Here is a 20,853-nt window from a genome sequence, read left to right as displayed (position 1 = left end):
TAAATACTTCAAATTAATTAAAAATTTTAAATATTTTTCAAACATCTCATTATTTAAGTAAAAACATAGTTGTCAATTTTAAATATTAAATTCTTCTTTTGAAAATGTTGTCATTTCCAAATAAAGAAAAATAAATTTAATTTTTTTTATATCCAAATATAAGGATAAAAAAATAATTATAAAAGATAATTGCCAATTTCTCAGTATTTAAATATTTTCCTTTCTCTCCTTTCTAAATAAAATGTAAGGGATGTCTATAAGGTGGATTAAAGTGGAATTGCCTCATCCACCTATACTCAATGGAAGATTGAGATTATGGAGATTGTCTATTGTCCCAATTTCTTTGCGAGGATTTATTTATTTTAATATATCATTATATGATATAAATTTATTTATTAAAAAATAAATTGTAGTTTGCAAATACAAGATTTAAACATAATTTTAATAATATACAAAAAAAAATCGTTTTCAAAAGAATATATAAAAAATTATACTAATATTTATGTAAAATAAATTAGTTTTTTATTAAAAAATAAATGGTTGAGTGTCCGGCCAATTTCGACTACAATTCCCGTCCCAATTGTACTTACGATCAAGATTTTAGAGGTCAAAATATAATTTAGCTTTTTGGCTCAAGTGGGTCATTTTTCAAATAAAGAAAATATAGGGACTCTTCGTTAAAGCAATGTCATTATCTTCTATTTATTAGACTCGCGAGGCTGATATTTCCAGTCTTTGTTCAGAAAATATCTCAAACGCTTTTAGAAGTTTGACTCTGTTGTTAGGGTTTCGAAGTGTGTGGTTCGCAGTCTCCCTATCGGTGTTTCATCAAGAGGTAAATAAACGCATGAATCTACAAGTTTTTTATCCATATAGCCGTCTTATGTCTAATGAATTCATTTTGATTTCCGAGAAAACACGGGAAAATCTAGCTTTCCTGTATTTATCGCTAATTAAGTTGATCCGTTTTTTTTTATTTTGATACATGCTTTCTTTCAATCGCATGTGTTAGATCTGGTTCTTATTTCTATAGATCTGTTCTTAGGGTTTTACTTCTTTTTCTGATTTTATACTGTTTTCTGGTGTTTATTTTCTTCATAAAATGGGGTCTTTCAGCATATTACTGGTTTTGGTTTTCTATTATATAAAATCTTTGTGAAGCTCGACATGGTTTTGAAATGACACGAACTCATTCAAGATTTGTTTTTTCTATGTAATGAAGCAATTGCTGGTGAGTAGTAATAACACAAATAACACGAACTATGGTGATAAATAAGGTTTATTGGTAAATAATAGATGTGTCTGATAGTTCCCTGATATTGTGTTTTATAGCTACAGTAATTGCTTTATTGTGAGTAATAATAATTGCTTTAACTCATTTACAATCCCTAATATGCTTTCATTATAGCTTGTTAGGCTGATAGGTGCATTGAACTATGGAATGAATCCTTGACTGCTAACTATGGAACTTGATATGAACTTGAAATGTATGTATTTTGTTTATCTAAATAGTCCTGAAATGTTCCCAGGTAACATGAGGCCCATCTTCTGTGGCAATTTTGAGTATGATGCTCGACAGTCTGAGCTTGAACGGCTCTTCAGGCGATATGGAAGAGTTGAAAGAGTAGATATGAAGTCTGGTTAGTTTTCATTAGTTCAGCTCCCTTATTATTAATAATATTAGCTAGATATTTGTGCTTTTCTCTGTCATGGTTCCCTTCGTTGGATAAGGATAACTATCTTACTGCATTGGAATTTGTATTGACTGAAACTGGTAAGCTGCAAACATTATGCCAGAAAATTGTTGGTTTAAAGCTTTGTAATGAAAATTGAGTGAAAATTATCCAAATTCCATTGAAATAATTTTTTTATGCAAAAAAAAAGTTTGAGATACATGCCAGTGAGGTTTTTTTGGGAAAAAAAAAAAAATACAATTTTCATAGTGTGTTTTAACATATGATTTTATAGTTTGAATTGAAATATTCAATTCATATGATCTACACTATGGTATGGCATTCGAATTGGCTACACTGGTAAGGTTAGAAGCATTGTGTTACAAGTTGGAAATTGTGGAGATAGATTTGGGATGAGATATTGTGAAAGGAAAATAGTTTCTATTGCATATTCTGTAGTTAGATGGGAACTAAGCATTGTTACATTATTCGGCTTGATATGATAGGGTAAGACCATTTAATGGCTCCTTATTTTGAAGGTTTTTTGCTTTTATCATGGTAAGTTAATCAAATTGCATATTTGTAGCCCACACAGATTTATAATAAAAATAAACAATCATAATAAAAGTTTTGGCTTAGTATCATGCTAAATTAATTGAGAATAATATGTGCTGCATGCTGAATATGAAAAATATCATAGTAATAATTTTGCATAAACGTACTTCGGAGTGGGCCAGCAAGTCCTCCAACAACCAAGAAGTTACAGAGATCAGATATCCTTGACTTGATGTGGCAGCTTCTGCACGTGATGGTAGTCAGAAGGTGCGACCTGGAGGCAGCAATCTTCCATTGTTGAGCTATAGTGGGGGTTAAGGATTTGTTAACGAAAAAAGAAAGTGTGTTTTTTGAAGCATAAACCCCCATACTCAACATTTTCTTTGGCGCAGGATTATCTTGGAAAATCCATACTCTTCCGGCTAATGGATGGCTCATCAGAATTCTGTTTCCTGCCTGTGACGAGCTTCCTCTTCTTGATTTCAAGAAGAGTCACTCTGATCCGCAATGGCAGAACCTTACCAATTTTCCTGAGACACTATTGCCTTTCATTCCACATGAATTTATCCCAGCCTTCAATTTCAGACATGTTTCCAGATAGAAACATTGCCGACCTCACAGCAGAGGCAGCAGAATAGATGGAGAGGACACTCTATTTTCATTGACCTACCATGTGACATCCACTTATGGATTCTAGTTCCTTGACATCACTTAGTTCATCACAAAAGGTCTGTTGCTACTTTTACTGGTCAGTTAGTTTATAGATTTCACGAAGGTTGCCAAAATTTTATTCAGGGGTTGGATTTTAGGCGGTTTGTATGCTGCTGTGCGAGAAAATGCTGTTCCATGTTGAAGAATCCTTCCACGGGAGATTCTCTTTGCTTTCCCTTTTGGAGCATGCATGATAATAATAATTTTACACTTTTCCTTCACCTGTTCTATATAGGATTTGCTTTTATCTATATGGAGGACGAGAGAGATGCTGAGGATGCAATTCGAGGACTTGATCGAATAGAATTTGGTCGCAAAGGCCGCAGGCTTCGTGTGGAATGGACAAAGGTAATACATGTGTTCTAGCATACATGATGTGTGGAAAATAACCTATTTCTTGTAAATTATGATCTTACTTGAGCAAGATTGTTATGGTTGATGGTGTTGTTTTACAGCAAGAACGGGGCATTAGGCGGCCTGGTAGTTCTAGAAGGTCTTCAGCTAATACTAGACCATCAAAGACCTTGTTCGTTATCAATTTTGATCCACATCATACGAGGACAAAGGACTTGGAGAGGCACTTTGAGCCATATGGCAGGATAGTGAGTGTTAGGATTAGAAGAAATTTTGCTTTTGTCCAGTATGAATCACAGGAGGATGCCACCAAGGCATTGGAAGCTACAAATATGAGGTTAATTTTCATATCCTGGAACATTCCTCTCCTTCCTGTTTCTTACCTACAATGGTTTTCTTCCCCATTTTTGGAAGGTGTGAATAATGTTTTATTCTCTTAATATTACTGTTGTGATTGGTCTGATATAAGCTCCTAACATTTTTTCTTGTTCACCCCCTTATTTTGTCTGTGCAGCAAGTTGATGGATCGGGTTATTTCAGTGGAATATGCAGTACGAGATGATGATGAAAGGAGGAATGGTCACAGCCCTGATAGAGGTCGTGATAGGTCACCAGACAGGCGAAGCCATGATAGGAGGAGGTCTCCAAGTCCCTACCGAAGAGAAAGAGGAAGTCCTGACTATGGCCGTGGCCCTAGTCCTGTTCCTTACCGGAAAGAAAGGGCTAGCCCAGACTATGGTCGCCGTCGCAGTCCAAGTCCCTACAGGAGAGGAGCTAGGGCTAGTCCTGACTATGGCCGGGGCTCAAGCCGAAGTCCGTACAGGAGAGATAGGGCTGGCAGTGACCATGGCCGTGGTTCCAGCCGTAGTCCTTACCATGGAGAAAGAGCTACTCCTGAAAATGGCCGTGGCAACAGTGCCAGTCCTTACGACAGGGAAAGACGCAGCCCAGACAATGTCCGTGACCGTAGTCGCAGTCCATATGGGAGAGATAGGGCTAACCCTGAAAATGGTCGTGCTTCTAGTCGCAGTCCGTATGAAAGGGATGGGGCAAGCCCCGAAAATGGTCGTCGGACTAGCCCAAATTCTGTTCCTGAAGAGAGGGACAGCCCAAATGATGTAGTTGAAAGCCCCATGCATGAGAGATATCACAGGTTTTTAGGATACTGAATTTTTTGATTTCTATTCGAAGTTGAAATTCCCCAAGTAGCTAAATATTGTCTCTTTCAATGCAGTCGATCACCCCCGGCAGATGAATGAAGGCTAATGTGAGCGTTTGGAAAGAACCTGCCTGGTTGCATTGATTGTCGTGTTGGTAGAACCAAGCTGGCAGTCTTGCTATTTGCTCTTTTCAGGACAAATGCTTAATCGCAACTTATGCTCTTCATTTTGCTATGTAGGATTTAGCCAGTGATAGCATGTAGTTTATGCTTCTATTGCTGTGAAAAAAAAAAAAAAGACGTCCTTGTGTTCTGTATTTGGTTTCCGACCATAAACCATCGTATGAAACATTGGAGTTGATAATGCTTCATCATGGTCAATACTTTTGGTATTGTAGTATACATTTCTGATCTGTTTGGATGTTTAGCATTCTATGTATGCTGGATTATTATTATTTTTTTCCTTTTAAAGAGGTTATACTTTTTGCAAATGGAGATTATTATTTAATTCCGAGACAAGGTTAGTGGTGAGCTGGCAGTTTCAGTTTTCAGCCCTTTGCCGGTCCATTATTTGACTGCTTCATGGCATAATTCGAAGTTTCAAAGTTCAAATGGATGAAGATCGGCAAATATACCTCAAAGCTTCACGCTTTGCCCAAAAGTAGTCGTAGTTAAACAATCTTCGGACAATTTAAGAATGCCTTGCCTTTGTGCCTTCAGCTATATGTTACACAAACAAAAATTTGGATTTCCTGGGATCAAGTTGTTCGAGGGCAAAATGAAATTTTACATATAAACTATTTCTTGCCTTGCTCTGGCCTTTGGCATTTTGGCTTTTCTAGAAGGGAACAGAACGCTGTAAGAGTTTATCGCTTTATTCTACAGAGGTAATGTTTTAGATAGGCTGATCCAACATAGGTTGAGAAAAACATATTGGGCCTCGCAATCAGGGCCCTTTTGGACTAGGCTGTTTCTCAAGCTTGGAGCTACTTTTGGAAAAGAAAAAAAAAAAAATCACATATATATCTATCTCCTTTCCAACTCTTCAACTCCGCAAAAATGAATATAGATGATATTTCTAAAGAAAACAATACCCCTTTTGAGCATGAGCAAACATAATACGCAACCGTCACTAAGTAGCATACCTGAACAACTTGAAAGTGTAAAGGGAAACATAAACAATGGTAATCTTTATCAAATGACTGTAATGCGATTAGATTAGCTATGACGATTATTGACAATGATTAATTAATTAATTGCAATTTGCAAACGAAAATGGGTCTCCATTCACTAACGCATTTCGCAAGTTGCTTACCCAGATAGCCTCTTTCATTTTCCCTTCATGGGCCTCTTGCCTAATTTCTCCCGACCGTTCAAAAGCAGCCTACATGCGCCATTGGTTGGGTCCCACATCATGCAATTTGCTTTTTCGAACACTATCCAAAGATAATCCTTTCAATTTCAATTCCCACACTCAATATGGCGCGTCATCCTCAATTGAAGGAGGATGTAAACACTAATGGATCGATTTCTCAAAAAATGTAAGAGTCAGTCAGATAACGAAGAATGCCTACATCATTCTTTCCATACTTGGTGATCTAACGGCAAAAAAAACAGAACACTTGAATTATAACTATTTTTATAATTATTTTAAATTATTCTAATATTATCCATCGATAAGTTATATTAATTTTTTCTGATAATTATATTCTTTATTCAATTATTGTAAAAAAAATATATGTTAACGTTCTATTGCCGGCTGAATTCTTCATTTATGGATACAAAATAAAAATCAGTAACATAAACAAAATCAAAATAATAATTTTCTAGCCATCCATTAAAATTATATGATGAGACGAATGAAATCCGTGCACGATAGATGTAGCTACTTTTTTATTATTACATGTTTAACAGCGGTTAGTTATTTTATGAGTTGTTTTTAATTAATGGTAAAGGAGTAATATTTTATAATTAATATTTTCAATTTTTAAATATTAGTGTATAGATATTATATCATTAAACTCTATAAATAATAAATATAGTGTTTTTGTTATAATTAAAATATATTATCTCTATTTTATAATATTTATTTCATTTGAAATTTCACATCTCTTAATAAAATTATTAAATTTATATAAATTATAATAAATTATTAAATAAATTAACTATATTACCTTTAGTTTAATATTAACTTTTTTAGTTATATATAAAAGATAAATATAAATATAAATATTTATTATTTTTTAAAATTATAAATGTAATAAATATTTTAAAATAAATTATTTTTTAATTATTATAGAAAGGAAATAGTAAAACGAGATGGTTAAAAGTAGGAGGACAGTTGGCCTTTTCCTCTGCCTTAATTAATTTGGTGAAAGATGTTGGAAGGTGCGGTTTCCACGTAGGAATGAATATAAACGCGTAGAAATGGAGAGAGATCCTTTAGGTGCAAATCACGATATGGATAATATGCTTTGGACCCCAGGTGTACCAATCAAGACTGTCACACAAAAGGAAACATCGATAAGAATAGATACCCCAGACCTTTTCATAAATGACCGTAGGATGGTCCACTTTTGACACTTGTCACCATCTAAAAATCATAGCCGTGTTCCCCATCCCCCAGTAAGCAGTAACCCTCAACTTCTCGGTTCTCGTTCCTAATGATCACGTCATCTTAGACACGTTTCGATTTCTAACTAGAAACGTACATTATTGCCATATATTGTTCTTCTACAACAGATTTCTTATCTGCATAATAAAAAATAAAAAAAATCTTATCAATTCAATTTACCAACTTCTTGTTCTGAGAGGTGAAAAAGGGTTTCTTATACTGACTGTAAATCCTATGAATCCAACAACAATATGCAGTATAAATAAAAACGTGAGTCTCTTTTTATTATAAAAATGAAAATAATAATAATATGTGTTAAATTTTTTATTAAATGAAAATTAACCATTGACTAAGTATATAGGAAATAAAGATACTTGTTAGTTTGATTTCAAATTTATAATCAAGTTTTTAAACTGGGATGTGATGAACTTTAAATTATTTTAAAATATATGTTAATATTCTAAATATAATTTGTATTTTTTGCCATTTAAATTGATAGTTCGAATCCTTTTAATCACAAAAAGTTTCATAAAATTATATTACGTAACTCATAATGTTGTTTTGATCTATTGGGTCACTTAATGAATTAAAAAAAAAAAAAAGTCAGATCAAACATGAAATATGTAGTTTGTTGGAGATTTTTATATTAAAATTAAGTGGCTTAAATTTGCCATTCAACCACTTTTGTGCTTTCTACTTTCTAAACAATCTTAATTAGTTCTCTTCTTTATTTTTGTTTCTACATGTGGTAACCATGGAACTCATGTACGTCTATATTCAACCACTGCTTTCTTTTAATGAATCGGTAATTTGAAGTGCGAGACAAAAAAATTAGTCTTCCAGCTTCGAGCTAGCTTTCATTTCGAAGATAATCCATTGATTCGAATTTCAAAAAAAAATTATTTTGAGCACTGATATTTGTGAAAGAGTAAAAAGACTTGTATTGTCTGGCACTAATTTTTCAAAGAGATGCGTCTAAATCATTAAGAGCAATTACCTGTTCCATGCGGCAAATATTATGAAAAAATTACTAGGCAGAGAAATTTAAATTCAACTCTTAATCAGATGTTAAGATTTGGTTGGTCTTCTTATTTTATAAAAAATATGAATTTTTACATTCGAAATTTTTCCACCACAAGAATTTTCACTATTTTGGTGAGTAAAATAGAAAATTGACAGACCTTTTGAATATACTTTGGACTCATTCCGCCTTCTAATGAATAAAAAAATTTAAAGTAATCTCAAATTTATATATCAAAATTAGAGGGATTAATAAATTATAAAAATATACCAACAAGAGATCAAGGAAGTTGAATGGCTTTTTGAGAAGAGAGTTTTGACAACCTCAAAGTTAGTTGCACGTGCAAACTAACATACCGGTAAGAGCCAAATGGGAATGTGTCTTTTGGCTAACAAGACAAGTACACGAACAAAGCTGCGTCTAGACTGGCTTTAAACTTTAAAGTAGAAAACAAATTTAAAAAAGCAAATTCTTTTCTATTTAATGTTTAGGAGTCATCTGTAACCATATTAATTAACTGAGAATTAGAGAAGATAATCTTTAGATAACATCCATATGCTTTGACGTATGCAAATATAATCTTTTTATCTTTTTTGACTTCTGAAAGTATCAACATTAAGCTTATCGCTGATTAGGAATGTCTTTTTGAACATCTCTGTCCAAATTTCGGACAAGTGATAAGAATGGAGACAATAAACCAAAACTAACACACAAACAAAGCGGTTTAAACAAAGAGGAAAACACTTATCTTCATTAAAGTTAAACCCTCATTGGCACAAGTAATCAACGTTTTATTCATTTCTAACGACAAATTAATTACGTCCTCGTTTGTTACATTCGTAGAATCTTTTGGATAACAAGGTCACTGTTTGTCTCTTCTTGCTTGCTCTATTTGTCTTCATAACAGCTAACAAAAATTAAACCCTATTTAGAGCTGTCGTTTCTCCAAAATTTGTAAGGAAAAAAAAAAAAAAAAAACTTTGTGAAAGCTTCAGTTTTAATAAAGACAACTTTAATTAGCTAAGCTCTGTTTAGTGCAATATGATAAGTCACATTAATTGCTGGCACCTCTTACTTTCCGCAACCTATGGAATAATGGTTCTAAGTAAATTGTGATTAAACTGAAGCCACAATATTGTTTGTGTTTATTCATTTTAGATGTTCTACGAGTATTCTGGAATTTGCGGATCGACCTTTCCTATAAGTGTAATTGTTTTTTTTCATATCAAATTTCTAACTTTGCACTGATAATTAGCTACCATTTGAACCGCTCTTTATAGATTCTTTCATATATTAACCAAGAAAAAAAAAGCATAAAAAGATAAATTCATTGATAAATAGATTATTAACGTAATTAGGGTTTCACTCATACTTAAACTCATATATATTCATAAAGGGAGTTTTTTTTTGTAAGTAACAAACTTTTTATTAGAATTAAAGAACTAGGAAAATGTTAAAGAATCTCCTTAGGCCAATAGATTTTCTCAATACATCCATAGCTCGCTTGAAAATGTAAAATAAAACTGGTCAAACAATACATCCATAAAGGGTACTACTCTCATTTGGACTATCATTTATCTTAAAGTGCACACATAAGCAAGGAACTTCCGAAACAGAGACGGAAAGAAGAGTTTTGTGCCATCTGGACCATCTTTCGGCATGCAGTTACGAGCTTTCTGTTGCAATATATATTGCATTTGATTTCCAGTCTTATCGGCTATCATATCCAAAGATTGAGATGGCAAATACATGAACATTCAACTTGTTATAATTTAATAATAATAATTCTTTCTCATATAGTTTTCGAAAAAGGAAAAAAATCTTTCTCATAGATTTCAGAAAACATATATATCATTCTATTCTATCAAAAGCAATCTTTTAATATTAAAGCAGAACTGGTCTATTTCCTTCAAGCTAAAGCATAGAATGGAATTAATAGGGACTGATAAACTACGCTTTCGGCAGTGACTACTGACTAATGTGTCAGCCAAAATATTTTTATTTTTTTTTATAATAGTTACCCACTTTAATTCTTTTTTTTTTTTTTTTTCTCTCTTTTGCCGGTCGTGAATTAGGGTATTTTCCAAATCCACACCATGAATCAATATCCTCCAAGAGATTCATACATGTCACCGAAAGATGACTTGGTAAAAGAAAATACAAGACAAGACAAGACAAGACAAATAGTTTCCAATAAAGATTCATAGATTAATTTAGAATGCTGAATTTTTTTTTTTTCCGAAGACTTGGAATTTAATTTTTATATTCAACTATTCAATAAAATTGCTATAATGAAATATATGAATGGGAAGAATACTAATTGCATTTACTTTCCTTTTGCGAAAGTATCTTACACGTTTTCAAGACCAAGTATTTGTCTGTTTGTTCATAAACTTCGAGTCAAAAGATCATAAACAGCGGGCTAATGCCTTAATACAAGGAGATGAAGACCCATCATAGCTAAAAAATTAAAAAAGACAAGTCCACTTAAAAAAAAAAAAAAATCAATCAAAAATTTGGGCACCCATGTACCACTGCCATCCACTTGGCTTTGTCTACTGTAGCTAAGTGGACTTGTAGGTCCAATGCAGTGTAAAATTAAGACTTTGATCGTGAAAAGCCGACTTTACTTTCTTTGTTAAGGACTTTATACATATCCTCTAATTGGTCTATTGGGAAACCAGGTCCCTTTTTTGACATAATTTTACAAAATGGACTCGCTCTAATTCTCCTCAGCGTCTGGACACAAAAAAATTTAAATGGCAATGTGAAATGAAGTCATAATCAAAAACTTTAATTGGTCCGTTACACTTGGGTACTCAGAAAACCTAGTTTAAATCCCAATTAACCACACATGTCGGCTTAGTAACATAAAAACAGAGGTTAGTTGTTTTTACCAAGTCGTCCGGTCACTAATTTAATGAACCTATTTAGTGGATTAATTCTGGTTAATTGGCTCGGCATAAAACACGACGGCTTTTTTGGACTGACCATTGAAAATTGAAAAGGAAAAGAACAAGAAACAGTTAATGTTAAAAAAAACCTAGCAGCACACAATCAAAAAATAAGCCGTCCAGCAATACAACAAAGACAAAATATTTAGGATTGGCAACTGGCAATTGCAATAAATTACTGAATCTTTCTCAACTATATGCAAAAGTTCCCCTTGTCCAGCATTGATGGGCCCCTTGTGGGCTTTAGCAAATATGGGTCCATGAACCAATTTTGTCTTTGCTCAAAACTAAATGGCTATTTTCCATAAAACTTAACTGAAAACTTCCAAGACTATTTTTGACCTCTCTCTCATTATTTATATGCAAAATGAGTTTCGACCTTCGAAATGAGTAGTAGAAGCTAAAGAATTTGCGAATAAATAAATTGGATTATAAATGTAATCTCAAATCTTAGTTAACTGTAGAGATTTTGATCGTCATATTGTTTGGTAACTATGCTGGCCGGTCGCAACAAAACACTAACGTCCATACAAAAAGTTAAGTGACTGTGTAAAATTCAAAGCGAGGAATGCCGTCTCCCCAAAAACCCTATAAAACCTCGCTACCATCCTTCCTTTCAAAGCCCCATCCGCCCACCCATAATTCTCAAGTCCCTCCTTCTCTCTCTCTCTCTCTCTCTCTAAATTTTCTTTTATAACACAAACATTTCACGCACAAAAATAACAATGTGCCAGCTAAACTCCTCTCCTCTTTCCGGTAAATGTTGTCAAGATTTCCCTTGCCTACTCCCAATCAGGGACCCAGAGCCCAACATTTACACCCCATTGATCTCTAAAAGCCCAACACAAAACAAAACCCATCTCTCTCTTGCTATCAGAGAAGCTATTTCCATTGCCAGGATTGCTGTTCCTATGGTACTTACTGGTCTTCTGCTTTACTCTCGTTCTATGATTTCTATGCTCTTCCTTGGCCGTCTTGGCGAGCTTGCTTTAGCTGGTGGCTCTCTTGCTATTGGGTTTGCTAATATCACTGGTTATTCTATTCTTTCTGGTCTTGCCATGGGAATGGAACCCATTTGTGGTCAAGCTTTTGGAGCCCAAAAACATACTCTTCTTGGTCTTACCTTGCAAAGAACTATACTTTTGCTTTTATTCACTTGTATACCCATTACTTTTCTGTGGCTAAATATGAAGACAATTCTCCTTTTTTGCGGCCAAGATTTGGCCATAGCGACACAAGCGCAGTCTTTTCTTCTTTTCTCTCTTCCTGACTTACTCGCTCAATCTTTTTTGCACCCAATACGAATTTATCTTAGAACTCAATCTATAACCTTACCTTTAACATTTTGTGCTGCTCTTTCAATTCTTCTACACATACCCATAAATTACTTTCTTGTAACATACCTTAATTTAGGAATTAAAGGTGTTGCTCTTAGTGGGGTATGGACTAACTTCAATCTTGTAGGTTCTTTAATCATTTACATCCTTGTTTCTGGTGTCCATAAAGAAACATGGGGTGGGTTCTCGACGGAGTGCTTCAAAGAATGGAAAAAACTCTTGAACTTAGCGATTCCAAGTTGTATTTCAGTTTGTCTTGAATGGTGGTGGTATGAGATAATGATTTTGCTCTGCGGATTATTATTGAATCCAAGAGCAACAGTTGCTTCTATGGGCATTTTGATTCAAACGACATCATTAATTTACATATTCCCTTCTTCTTTAAGCTTTAGTGTATCAACAAGGGTAGGCAATGAATTGGGTGCTAACCAGCCCAAGAAAGCAAAAGTTGCAGCCATTACAGGCCTCTGTTGCAGTTTCTTACTGGGCTTTTCAGCTTTAAGTTTTACAGTTATGGTAAGAAAAGTATGGGCCACCATGTTTACACAAGACGAAGAGATTATCGGCTTAACATCACTTGTTCTACCAATAATAGGCTTATGTGAGCTTGGAAATTGCCCACAAACAACTGGTTGTGGAGTATTGAGAGGGACAGCTAGGCCAAAAGTAGGCGCAAATATTAACTTAGGTTGTTTTTACCTTGTTGGTATGCCAGTGGCTGTATGGTTAGCATTTTTCGCAGGATTTGATTTTGAAGGGCTATGGATAGGCCTTTTGGCTGCACAAGGGTCTTGTATGGTGACCATGTTGCTAGTTTTGGCTTGCACAGATTGGGATTTTCAAGCCCGGAGAGCTAAAGAGCTGACTGGAACTCTAGCTGTTGATGACAACCATGAAACTGAAGACAATAAGCAACCTAAAACTGAGATTAAGGATCATTTCAATGATCCCAATAATAATAACTCACCAGTTTAATTATTTTTTCTTTTTTAATTCTAGGCTCTTAATTTTTTGTTCCAAGCTGTACAGGGGGGAGAGAGAGAGAGAGAGAGAGAGAGAGAGAAGAGGATACTTAATTTTGTACTTCGTCTGTTTTAGCTAAGGGGGTATTTACTGCTGCTTCCAATGAAATTAAAAATTGCCATTAAAAATTTCAAAAAAAAAAAAAAAAAGAAACAGAAGGGAGGGGCAGACTCATTTAAATGTTTGCAAGTACAGTTGAATATCATGGGAAGCAACAAAAACAAAAACCCACTGTTTTATGCATTGTACCCTGTTTATTACAATGAAGATCCGATTTCATGTGCATTGCCACTCAATATTTCAAAGTTTATATATTCTATCTTATGCTTCAAAGTCAATTAAGGAAAAGCAGATGTTAAATAAATTCTGTACTGTTTAAAATTAAAATATTCAACCAAAAAATTTAAACAACGTCCGTTCAGAATCCACTAATTGAGCTTTTTCAGTCACTTACTAAATCGAGCTGCACAATGCTTCTGCATGCATGCACATAAAAGCTTTTTAAAAGTACTAATGCTTCTTGTACAATGTAGATTATGAATATTTCTGCACTCTTTTCTTTTCTTTTCTTTTTTCACTTATATATATTGCAGTTCAATTTTATTTCATTGTTTTTTCGCCCGTACATACTTAAAACATATTATTAGGAAGTCAACAGTTTAATTAATGGATCCTTATTATAATATATAGTTATTAATTAGAATGAGCTATATTAAATAGTTTACAAAAGAACACTTCAGAGTGGCAGGCAGAGCATTAGAAAAGGAAGCTGCATATTTCATCAAATATAAATATGTGAGTGCAATTTTTTTTATATTTTTCTACCATTTTGAATATCGAGCTAATCTTATTTCAGGATTTATAATTGGTCTCTTTATAAGTGCTTTTTCACCTTTAACTTTATAAAAATAATGGATTGTTGAATTCAAATGCGTCTACCAACGGAGCCACACCATACCGATAAACATGCAATTTTATTTTTTATTGAGAAAAATTAAATACAACTGTGAAATGCTAAACATACAGACAAATGATGGATTCAATATATAATATATATGGATCGCTTATTTTAATGTTAGAAAGATGAAATTTGTCCAGAAGCTAGAAGCTAAGCCAAGTAAAAGTTAGAATAAAAATAAAAACTAAAAACAATGGAGAGATTTGTTGCAATGTAAGGATATTAAAAAGAGGCAGTCTGTCGGTTGGTTGAGCTCTTACATACAGGACGACTCGCCGTTGGGGGCGGCCGGCTGCCTGCCTAATCACGAGACGACCTCGTCTCTCTGTTTCAATTTTGATTGATTGGTAGATTTATTAGATTCTGTTAATTTGGGTATTAAAAAGTAATTAAAGAGCCAACCAGGGAAACCTGGAATGAGAATCATTAATTAGCAGGGTGGGGGGAAAAGAACATGTGCAGATGCTTTAAGGTAAGCCAAAAGAATTAAAATTTGCAAGTTGCAACAAGTCAATGAGAGATTCAAGAGTCACACTCAAGACTCTTAAAAAACGATACTCAACTCCACTTTGTTTCAAAAAAAACCTCTGTTGCTTTTTATGCATAAAATCTACAATCTTGATTGGAATTTTCTACGAGGTTTATGCCATTAATTATACCTTAATAATCTTAATACTCTTTCTGTAACCTTAAATCAAGAATAAGAATCACTCTGGACTCTGGATTATTATTATTATTCTTATTCTTATTATCATCATCACCAGCTTTAGTTTAAATTAATATTTTACATTATGGTTTCAACTCTCTGTTCCAATTAGTATTAGCTAGAGACATAGTTGAGGTATAATAACGACAACCACATTAGGCTTTTGATTTACGTTGACCACCACATTATATATATATATATATATATATATATATATATATATATATATATATATATATATATTAAGAATATTAAAATTAAAAAAATTGTTATTTTCACCATATGAATGGACCGAATTCTCTGGATGACCAATTTGGGGAGGCGTGCGGAGAATATTATAACTAAATTCTTTCTTTGGAATAGTATAAGAAAGTCAAATAGGCGCAAACGTTTTAAAAATATATTTACTTAATTTTTTTTTTTTTTAAGTAAGGTCAAATAGATAGGAAGACTGCCCGTATTTTACATTTCTAGAAGTAGTAGTACCTCATAATTAAACATAAATATGAAACCTTTTACTTCTAAGTATGTAAGAAAATTTTAAATCTAGGACCCACCCAACTGACTTTAAGGCTAAGGGATTTTGTTTCAAACTTCAACCCCAACTCCAAGAACCTCCAAGCTTGGAGATTCATTTTTTTATTATTTTAACTACAGCAAAGCAATCAAAATGCAATTATTATTATTATTATTACTAATAATGTCTGATCACCTACGTTTACTAATTTTGTCAAACGGAGCCAAAAGAAATTACACTCCATTGGAATAATAAAACAGTATTATTAAATATATTTTAAATTTTTAATAATCGAACTTTGCTAGAACAATAATAATAGTTTAAATTATAAAATTGATTTTTTATAGTTGAAGAATTGACAACTGTATAAAGAAAGTTGTAAGCATGTTTTTTCAAATTAATGTATAGTACTAAAAGAGAAAAACATTTGTAGAATTTCATTAGTCTATATTAGCTGCTTTGACCTATTTGAAACAAGTTAAAAAAAAAAAAAAAAAAAACACATTCATCCATTTATTTTTTTTGAAATGCAAATTAAGCAGACTGAATAGGTTAGCATTAAGGAAAATATATATTAGTTTGGAAATGAATAAAGAAATAATTGTAGCCTTTGGAAAATGAAGAAAGCAATTAATTGATCTTGGTAAAATAACCCTTTGGGGTCTCAACCCATGCACCTCTTAAGTGTAGCCAAGCATCAAAGTTTGAGACAAAATGTCAGGAAAAAACAGAGAGACTGAAAATGACACAATCCCAATAATTAATCTCTCGGAATACAGAAGGGTTATTCAACAATGAACATCATCGGATATCCCAAAGGCTAGCTCATGCCTCTATGTGTATATTCTTTTTCTGATTTCCTTCTTCTAACATTATTCATTAGAAGATTCACTTCTGATTCAGCATCAAAAGATGCCCAGATTCAGATTGAGACTAATCTAATTATTAAATGTAAGTATACCTAATCATTCAATACCTCCAAACGAGGATTAATCCAAGCTTTTAGCAATTATATATATATATATATATATATATCGTTTAATAAGGGAATTGGGCATCCCTTTAGATTAAGAAAGAGGCGGTATACAGCAAAAATACATGTGGTGTGGAATGGCTAAAAGGACGGGAATAATGTGTACTACACGATATGAATAGACCTACTCTTTAAATTCTAATATTTATCAAATTGGTGATAATTTTTACAATAAAAATAATTACATCTCAAAATCTTTTATATATACATATGGAGAAAGGAAAACTAATGGTCCTACAATGACCTGAAAAGTGAACTAAATTTTCTAGAAATTAAGACTTTTTGAATTAATTAGTAATTATGACTAAATTTTCTAAAAATTAAGACTTTTTGAATTAATTACTAATTATAACATGTATTTCTTCATTGGAGTTTGATTTTCAATATCAAAATATAACTGATTTTTTTTAATTTAAAAAAAAAATTTAATGTATTGTGCAAATTTTAATTTACGATACTACTGGGCCAATAAATAAAAAATAAAATATATACACGAATGAGCATGGGAAATAGTTAAGCTCACGTGCGGAAATATTTTTGGAGAGATTTTGGTGCCAGAATGCACCATGGAACGTGGGTTGTAGTCGTATCTTTTCAGAACAAGAGTATACTCTACTCCTTCACCTTTTTCTTTTTCTTTTTTTCTTTTTTCTTTATGAAACTTCTTTTTATATACGTGTATTTTTTATTTTTTATTTTTAAATAATGTCTAACATTTTCAACTTAATTTTCATATCCTCATATGCATAGCATACCACTTATATTGCAAATAAGTTTGAGACTTTTAATTTATAAGAGTTCTTATCAATTCGATAAGTGAAAGAATTGACTATCTCTATCGTATTATATCACAAGGGATGTTCTTAATTTTTTATTTTCTTATCAAATGAAATAAATTTATAAAAACCGTGGTTGTATTAGTAATAATATTAAATATCCTATAGTGTTGGACTATGGAGAGATACTAAATATGCTACTAAGCAAAGAGCTATCCTGAAGGTCTATTTACATTTTCTTTAATAAAATTCACATTAAATAATCATATCCACAGACTTGATTACTTAAGGCATGACGATAATTAAGAATTATAAAATTCCTAAAAATATAAAAAATAAAAAGTGTAAGCATACCAAAATATAAGCCCAAGAGTTGATATGCTAAAGTCTTCATAGCGTGAGAATAAGAAATTACCTAGATGACAATTACGTGTCAACATACTCCTTAAAATATGGGATACTCTACAAATTTGCTACTCTAATAGAATCTTCAGCATGATTATGAGACCTTAATTGTTACTATTAAGTTTCAGTGAAACGTTTTAAATTATGTTATTAATTCTAAATAAGACAATTTGAAAATATAAACAACTCATTAAACTGCTTAATTAAGTGTTAAGTGGAAAAAGATAAACAAATGCGGCCTTTTGAAGCCGTCGAGCCAAAAACCATTTTCATTCGACCAACTCTTTATAATTTATATAAATCAAAGTCAAGAGAGAGAGAACGCTTAAGCGTGGACTTTTTGCAGTTCCTCGCATTTTTTATTAGCCAGCCAGTGCTCTGATTAATATTTACTTTTATAATGTTTTTGTTTTTTAATCAAAGATATCTCATCTTTAGAACTAGATGTTGTTTATACCAGGTCAGTCCATTCAGGAAAAATATACTTTTAGTAAATATTTGCTTTATTCATAAAATCTATAAAGATGATACTTTCGACCTAATTTATAACTTAAAAGAGAAAAATATAAAATCACTCACTCAAACACTCTTTGATTGCGGTGATGAGCGAGCATTATTTGAAAAAAAAATATATTTCAATTGGTCGGTAATAAAAATACACATTACCTAGGATGAAAATTGACAAAGGATTAATTAATTGCAGGCCTAATACTTAAGCAATTTCTTAATAAGCCTAACATAAAATTAATACCGACATATATAGTAGAAAGCATGTGCTAATAATAATATACTAATAAGATTTAACATGCTTAATTAAGCTGACATGTCGCTCCAGCTCAATAACATATTTTGTGTGCTGTTCATCACTAATTTTGTACATACATTATCAACACATACTTGGTACTTTTATTTAATAATCTTGATTAGATTCGAAACATCTTAATTAGCATATGTTGTCAATGCATAATTAAATTAGCATCTTCATAGGTGGCCCTAGATTATTTTATTCAACAAAACAATAATAATTATTATAATAACGACGACATCAATAATATATTAATAACAAGATCGAAAACTTATCTAGATAGAGTCGGCGCGATGATCCAAAAGCCGTCTGCTTCGACTAAAACATGTCACCGATAATTTGAAAATTTTAGATAATAAAATTTGCTTGTAGAAATTAGCATGAGGAAGCTGATGGGAGAAACTGTACACTATATATATATGTATATATATATAAAAGCATGAGCTTAGGTTTGCGAGGTCACCTTACAGGCAAAGGACATAATTAGAGCAGTCTTTTAATTGAAGTGAAAGGGCAATTTGAATTTAGGCTACCACTGCATCCATGTAGGAACCATTAATTTGTAATTAAGGATGAGAATAATGAAGTTATTTGTAAAATCCAAGTTGTTCAAAAGAAATAAATTTCCAACAGCTAACACATACAAGTTGGTAAAAAGAAATAAGTATCGATTAATTTATATTACAATAATTTTTTGGAAGAAAAATTTGTGTTTATTTTATAATATCCAACCCAATCTCAAGATAGATTAGCTTCTCCGTATTAATTGATAGGTAGGAAATAGTACATTTTGGGTATCGTACGTATACCTTAACTTATACAGTAATTAAAATCAATCTTATTTATTAATATAATTTAAATTTTTTAATGTATAATCAAATCACACGAAATATAATATGTGGTTTTATTGTAATTGTTTTTTTTTACTTGGTCAGAGATGTATAAATGTAATGTAGAGTACAAATAAATAAATAATTATCCAATTCATTTACATTAATTCAAATTGGACATGTGTTGGAAAGTGCATTCTCAACACATGTATTTTAGGCTGTCCTCTTTACGTGTATAAATAAATACTGCATTTGCATTTTTCTCCTCCCCTAATAAAATTTATTTAACTTGTAATAAATTATTGAGTAAATTGATTATATTATCCTTATTTACAATAAAAAGAATTTTTTTAAAAAAATTACAGTAATTAATATTCGTGATTTGCAAATAGTAAAAATGAAAAATAAAAATCATTATTCTTAAAATCTATAAATATAATATTTATTTTTTAACATTATAGTTTCGCAAAAGTGACAATTATCCTTGAATGGATTGAAAATTTAATATTTTGTAATTAGCATATCTACCGTATACCAACGGTGACATAGGAAGTAAATTGATTACAATAATGACATATATATTTTATCATCTAATATAACTGTTACCCTCAATTTAATTATTATAATTTTGGCTTCGACAGTGAATATTGAGATATGTTTTTCATAACAAAAACAAATTAAGCAAAAGCTTCAATTTATTTTGAATTAAAAAAATGCTTGATTTTTGGTTTATTAGTGTTTATGATCATTATCTGATGGAGGTTTGGTCGGCCCACCTATAATGGGCCCAATTCAAACCTTCATATGATGTACTATATTGTGGTCCCACGCAACGAGGCCTATCTGTGTCATTTCCTCACTCGCTTTGTTAAGAAATTGTCGTTTTTCTTTTTCTTTTTTTTTCTTTTGAACGTGTTGATGTTATTATATCAATTGGGTTTCATATAATAATTTAATTCTTATGAATAATTCCAGTAAATTTAATTCTTATTGGATTCAAACCATGTAAATTTAAAAATTGATAAATAATTTACAGTGCTACTAAATAAAAAACTTATTAATTCTTACGAAATTTTACATATATGTAAAATTTAAACGCTTATCATAATAAGAAATGTATCTAGGCACTTAATTAATTCTTAAAAGTTAAAAATGATGCATTTTACATTTACATAAATAAATATGACACGAAGAAATGAATTGATAAAGGGAAGGGATTTGTATTATATAATTGTGAGGGAGAACGTGGCATATTTTTATTTTATATGTACTGATATTAAATAATAATATCCTTTTCCTAGAATTAATTTATTATTTATATATTTTTTAGAAATATAATTATTATTTTACTATAAAATAGTTTTGTAGACATGCAAATCTGTTATCGTTAATTGATGCATGTTTGGAGCGAGGCTGGCGTAG

General features: G+C 31.8%; 2 protein-coding genes across 6 annotated transcripts; both read left to right on the top strand.

The window, feature by feature from the left end:
- The first annotated feature begins 682 nt into the window (after window positions 1–682).
- On the top strand, window positions 683–4,943 carry RS41 (RNA-binding (RRM/RBD/RNP motifs) family protein). 5 transcript variants are annotated; one of them, XM_089727002.1, is made up of 6 exons: window positions 683–835; window positions 1,530–1,640; window positions 3,175–3,287; window positions 3,395–3,630; window positions 3,808–4,446; window positions 4,528–4,943. In XM_089727002.1, the coding sequence occupies exons 2-6, from the start codon at window positions 1,535–1,537 to the stop codon at window positions 4,550–4,552; spliced, it is 1,119 nt and encodes a 372-aa protein (XP_089583128.1). In that variant the 5' UTR covers window positions 683–835; window positions 1,530–1,534; the 3' UTR covers window positions 4,553–4,943. The 5 variants fall into 5 exon arrangements, with proteins under 5 accessions (XP_089583128.1, XP_089583127.1, XP_089583129.1 ...); XM_089727001.1 differs by lacking the exon at window positions 683–835 and having other exon boundaries at window positions 1,505–1,640; XM_089727003.1 differs by lacking the exon at window positions 683–835 and having other exon boundaries at window positions 2,621–3,287.
- Window positions 4,944–11,648: 6,705 nt separating this feature from the next.
- On the top strand, window positions 11,649–13,697 carry LOC149492917 (MATE efflux family protein). The gene has a single exon (XM_089726569.1). It carries the CDS (start codon window positions 11,767–11,769, stop codon window positions 13,351–13,353), a length of 1,587 nt encoding a protein of 528 aa, XP_089582695.1. The 5' UTR covers window positions 11,649–11,766; the 3' UTR covers window positions 13,354–13,697.
- The last annotated feature ends 7,156 nt before the right edge of the window (window positions 13,698–20,853 follow it).

Source organism: Jatropha curcas, chromosome 10 (assembly GCF_041381405.1).
Source record: "Jatropha curcas cultivar XTBG-Jc1 chromosome 10, XTBG_Jcur_1.0, whole genome shotgun sequence".
NCBI classification, from domain to species: Eukaryota; Viridiplantae; Streptophyta; class Magnoliopsida; order Malpighiales; family Euphorbiaceae; genus Jatropha; species Jatropha curcas.
The sequence above is the reverse complement of the archived record's forward strand: the minus strand, read 5'-3'. Positions and strand labels throughout refer to the sequence as shown.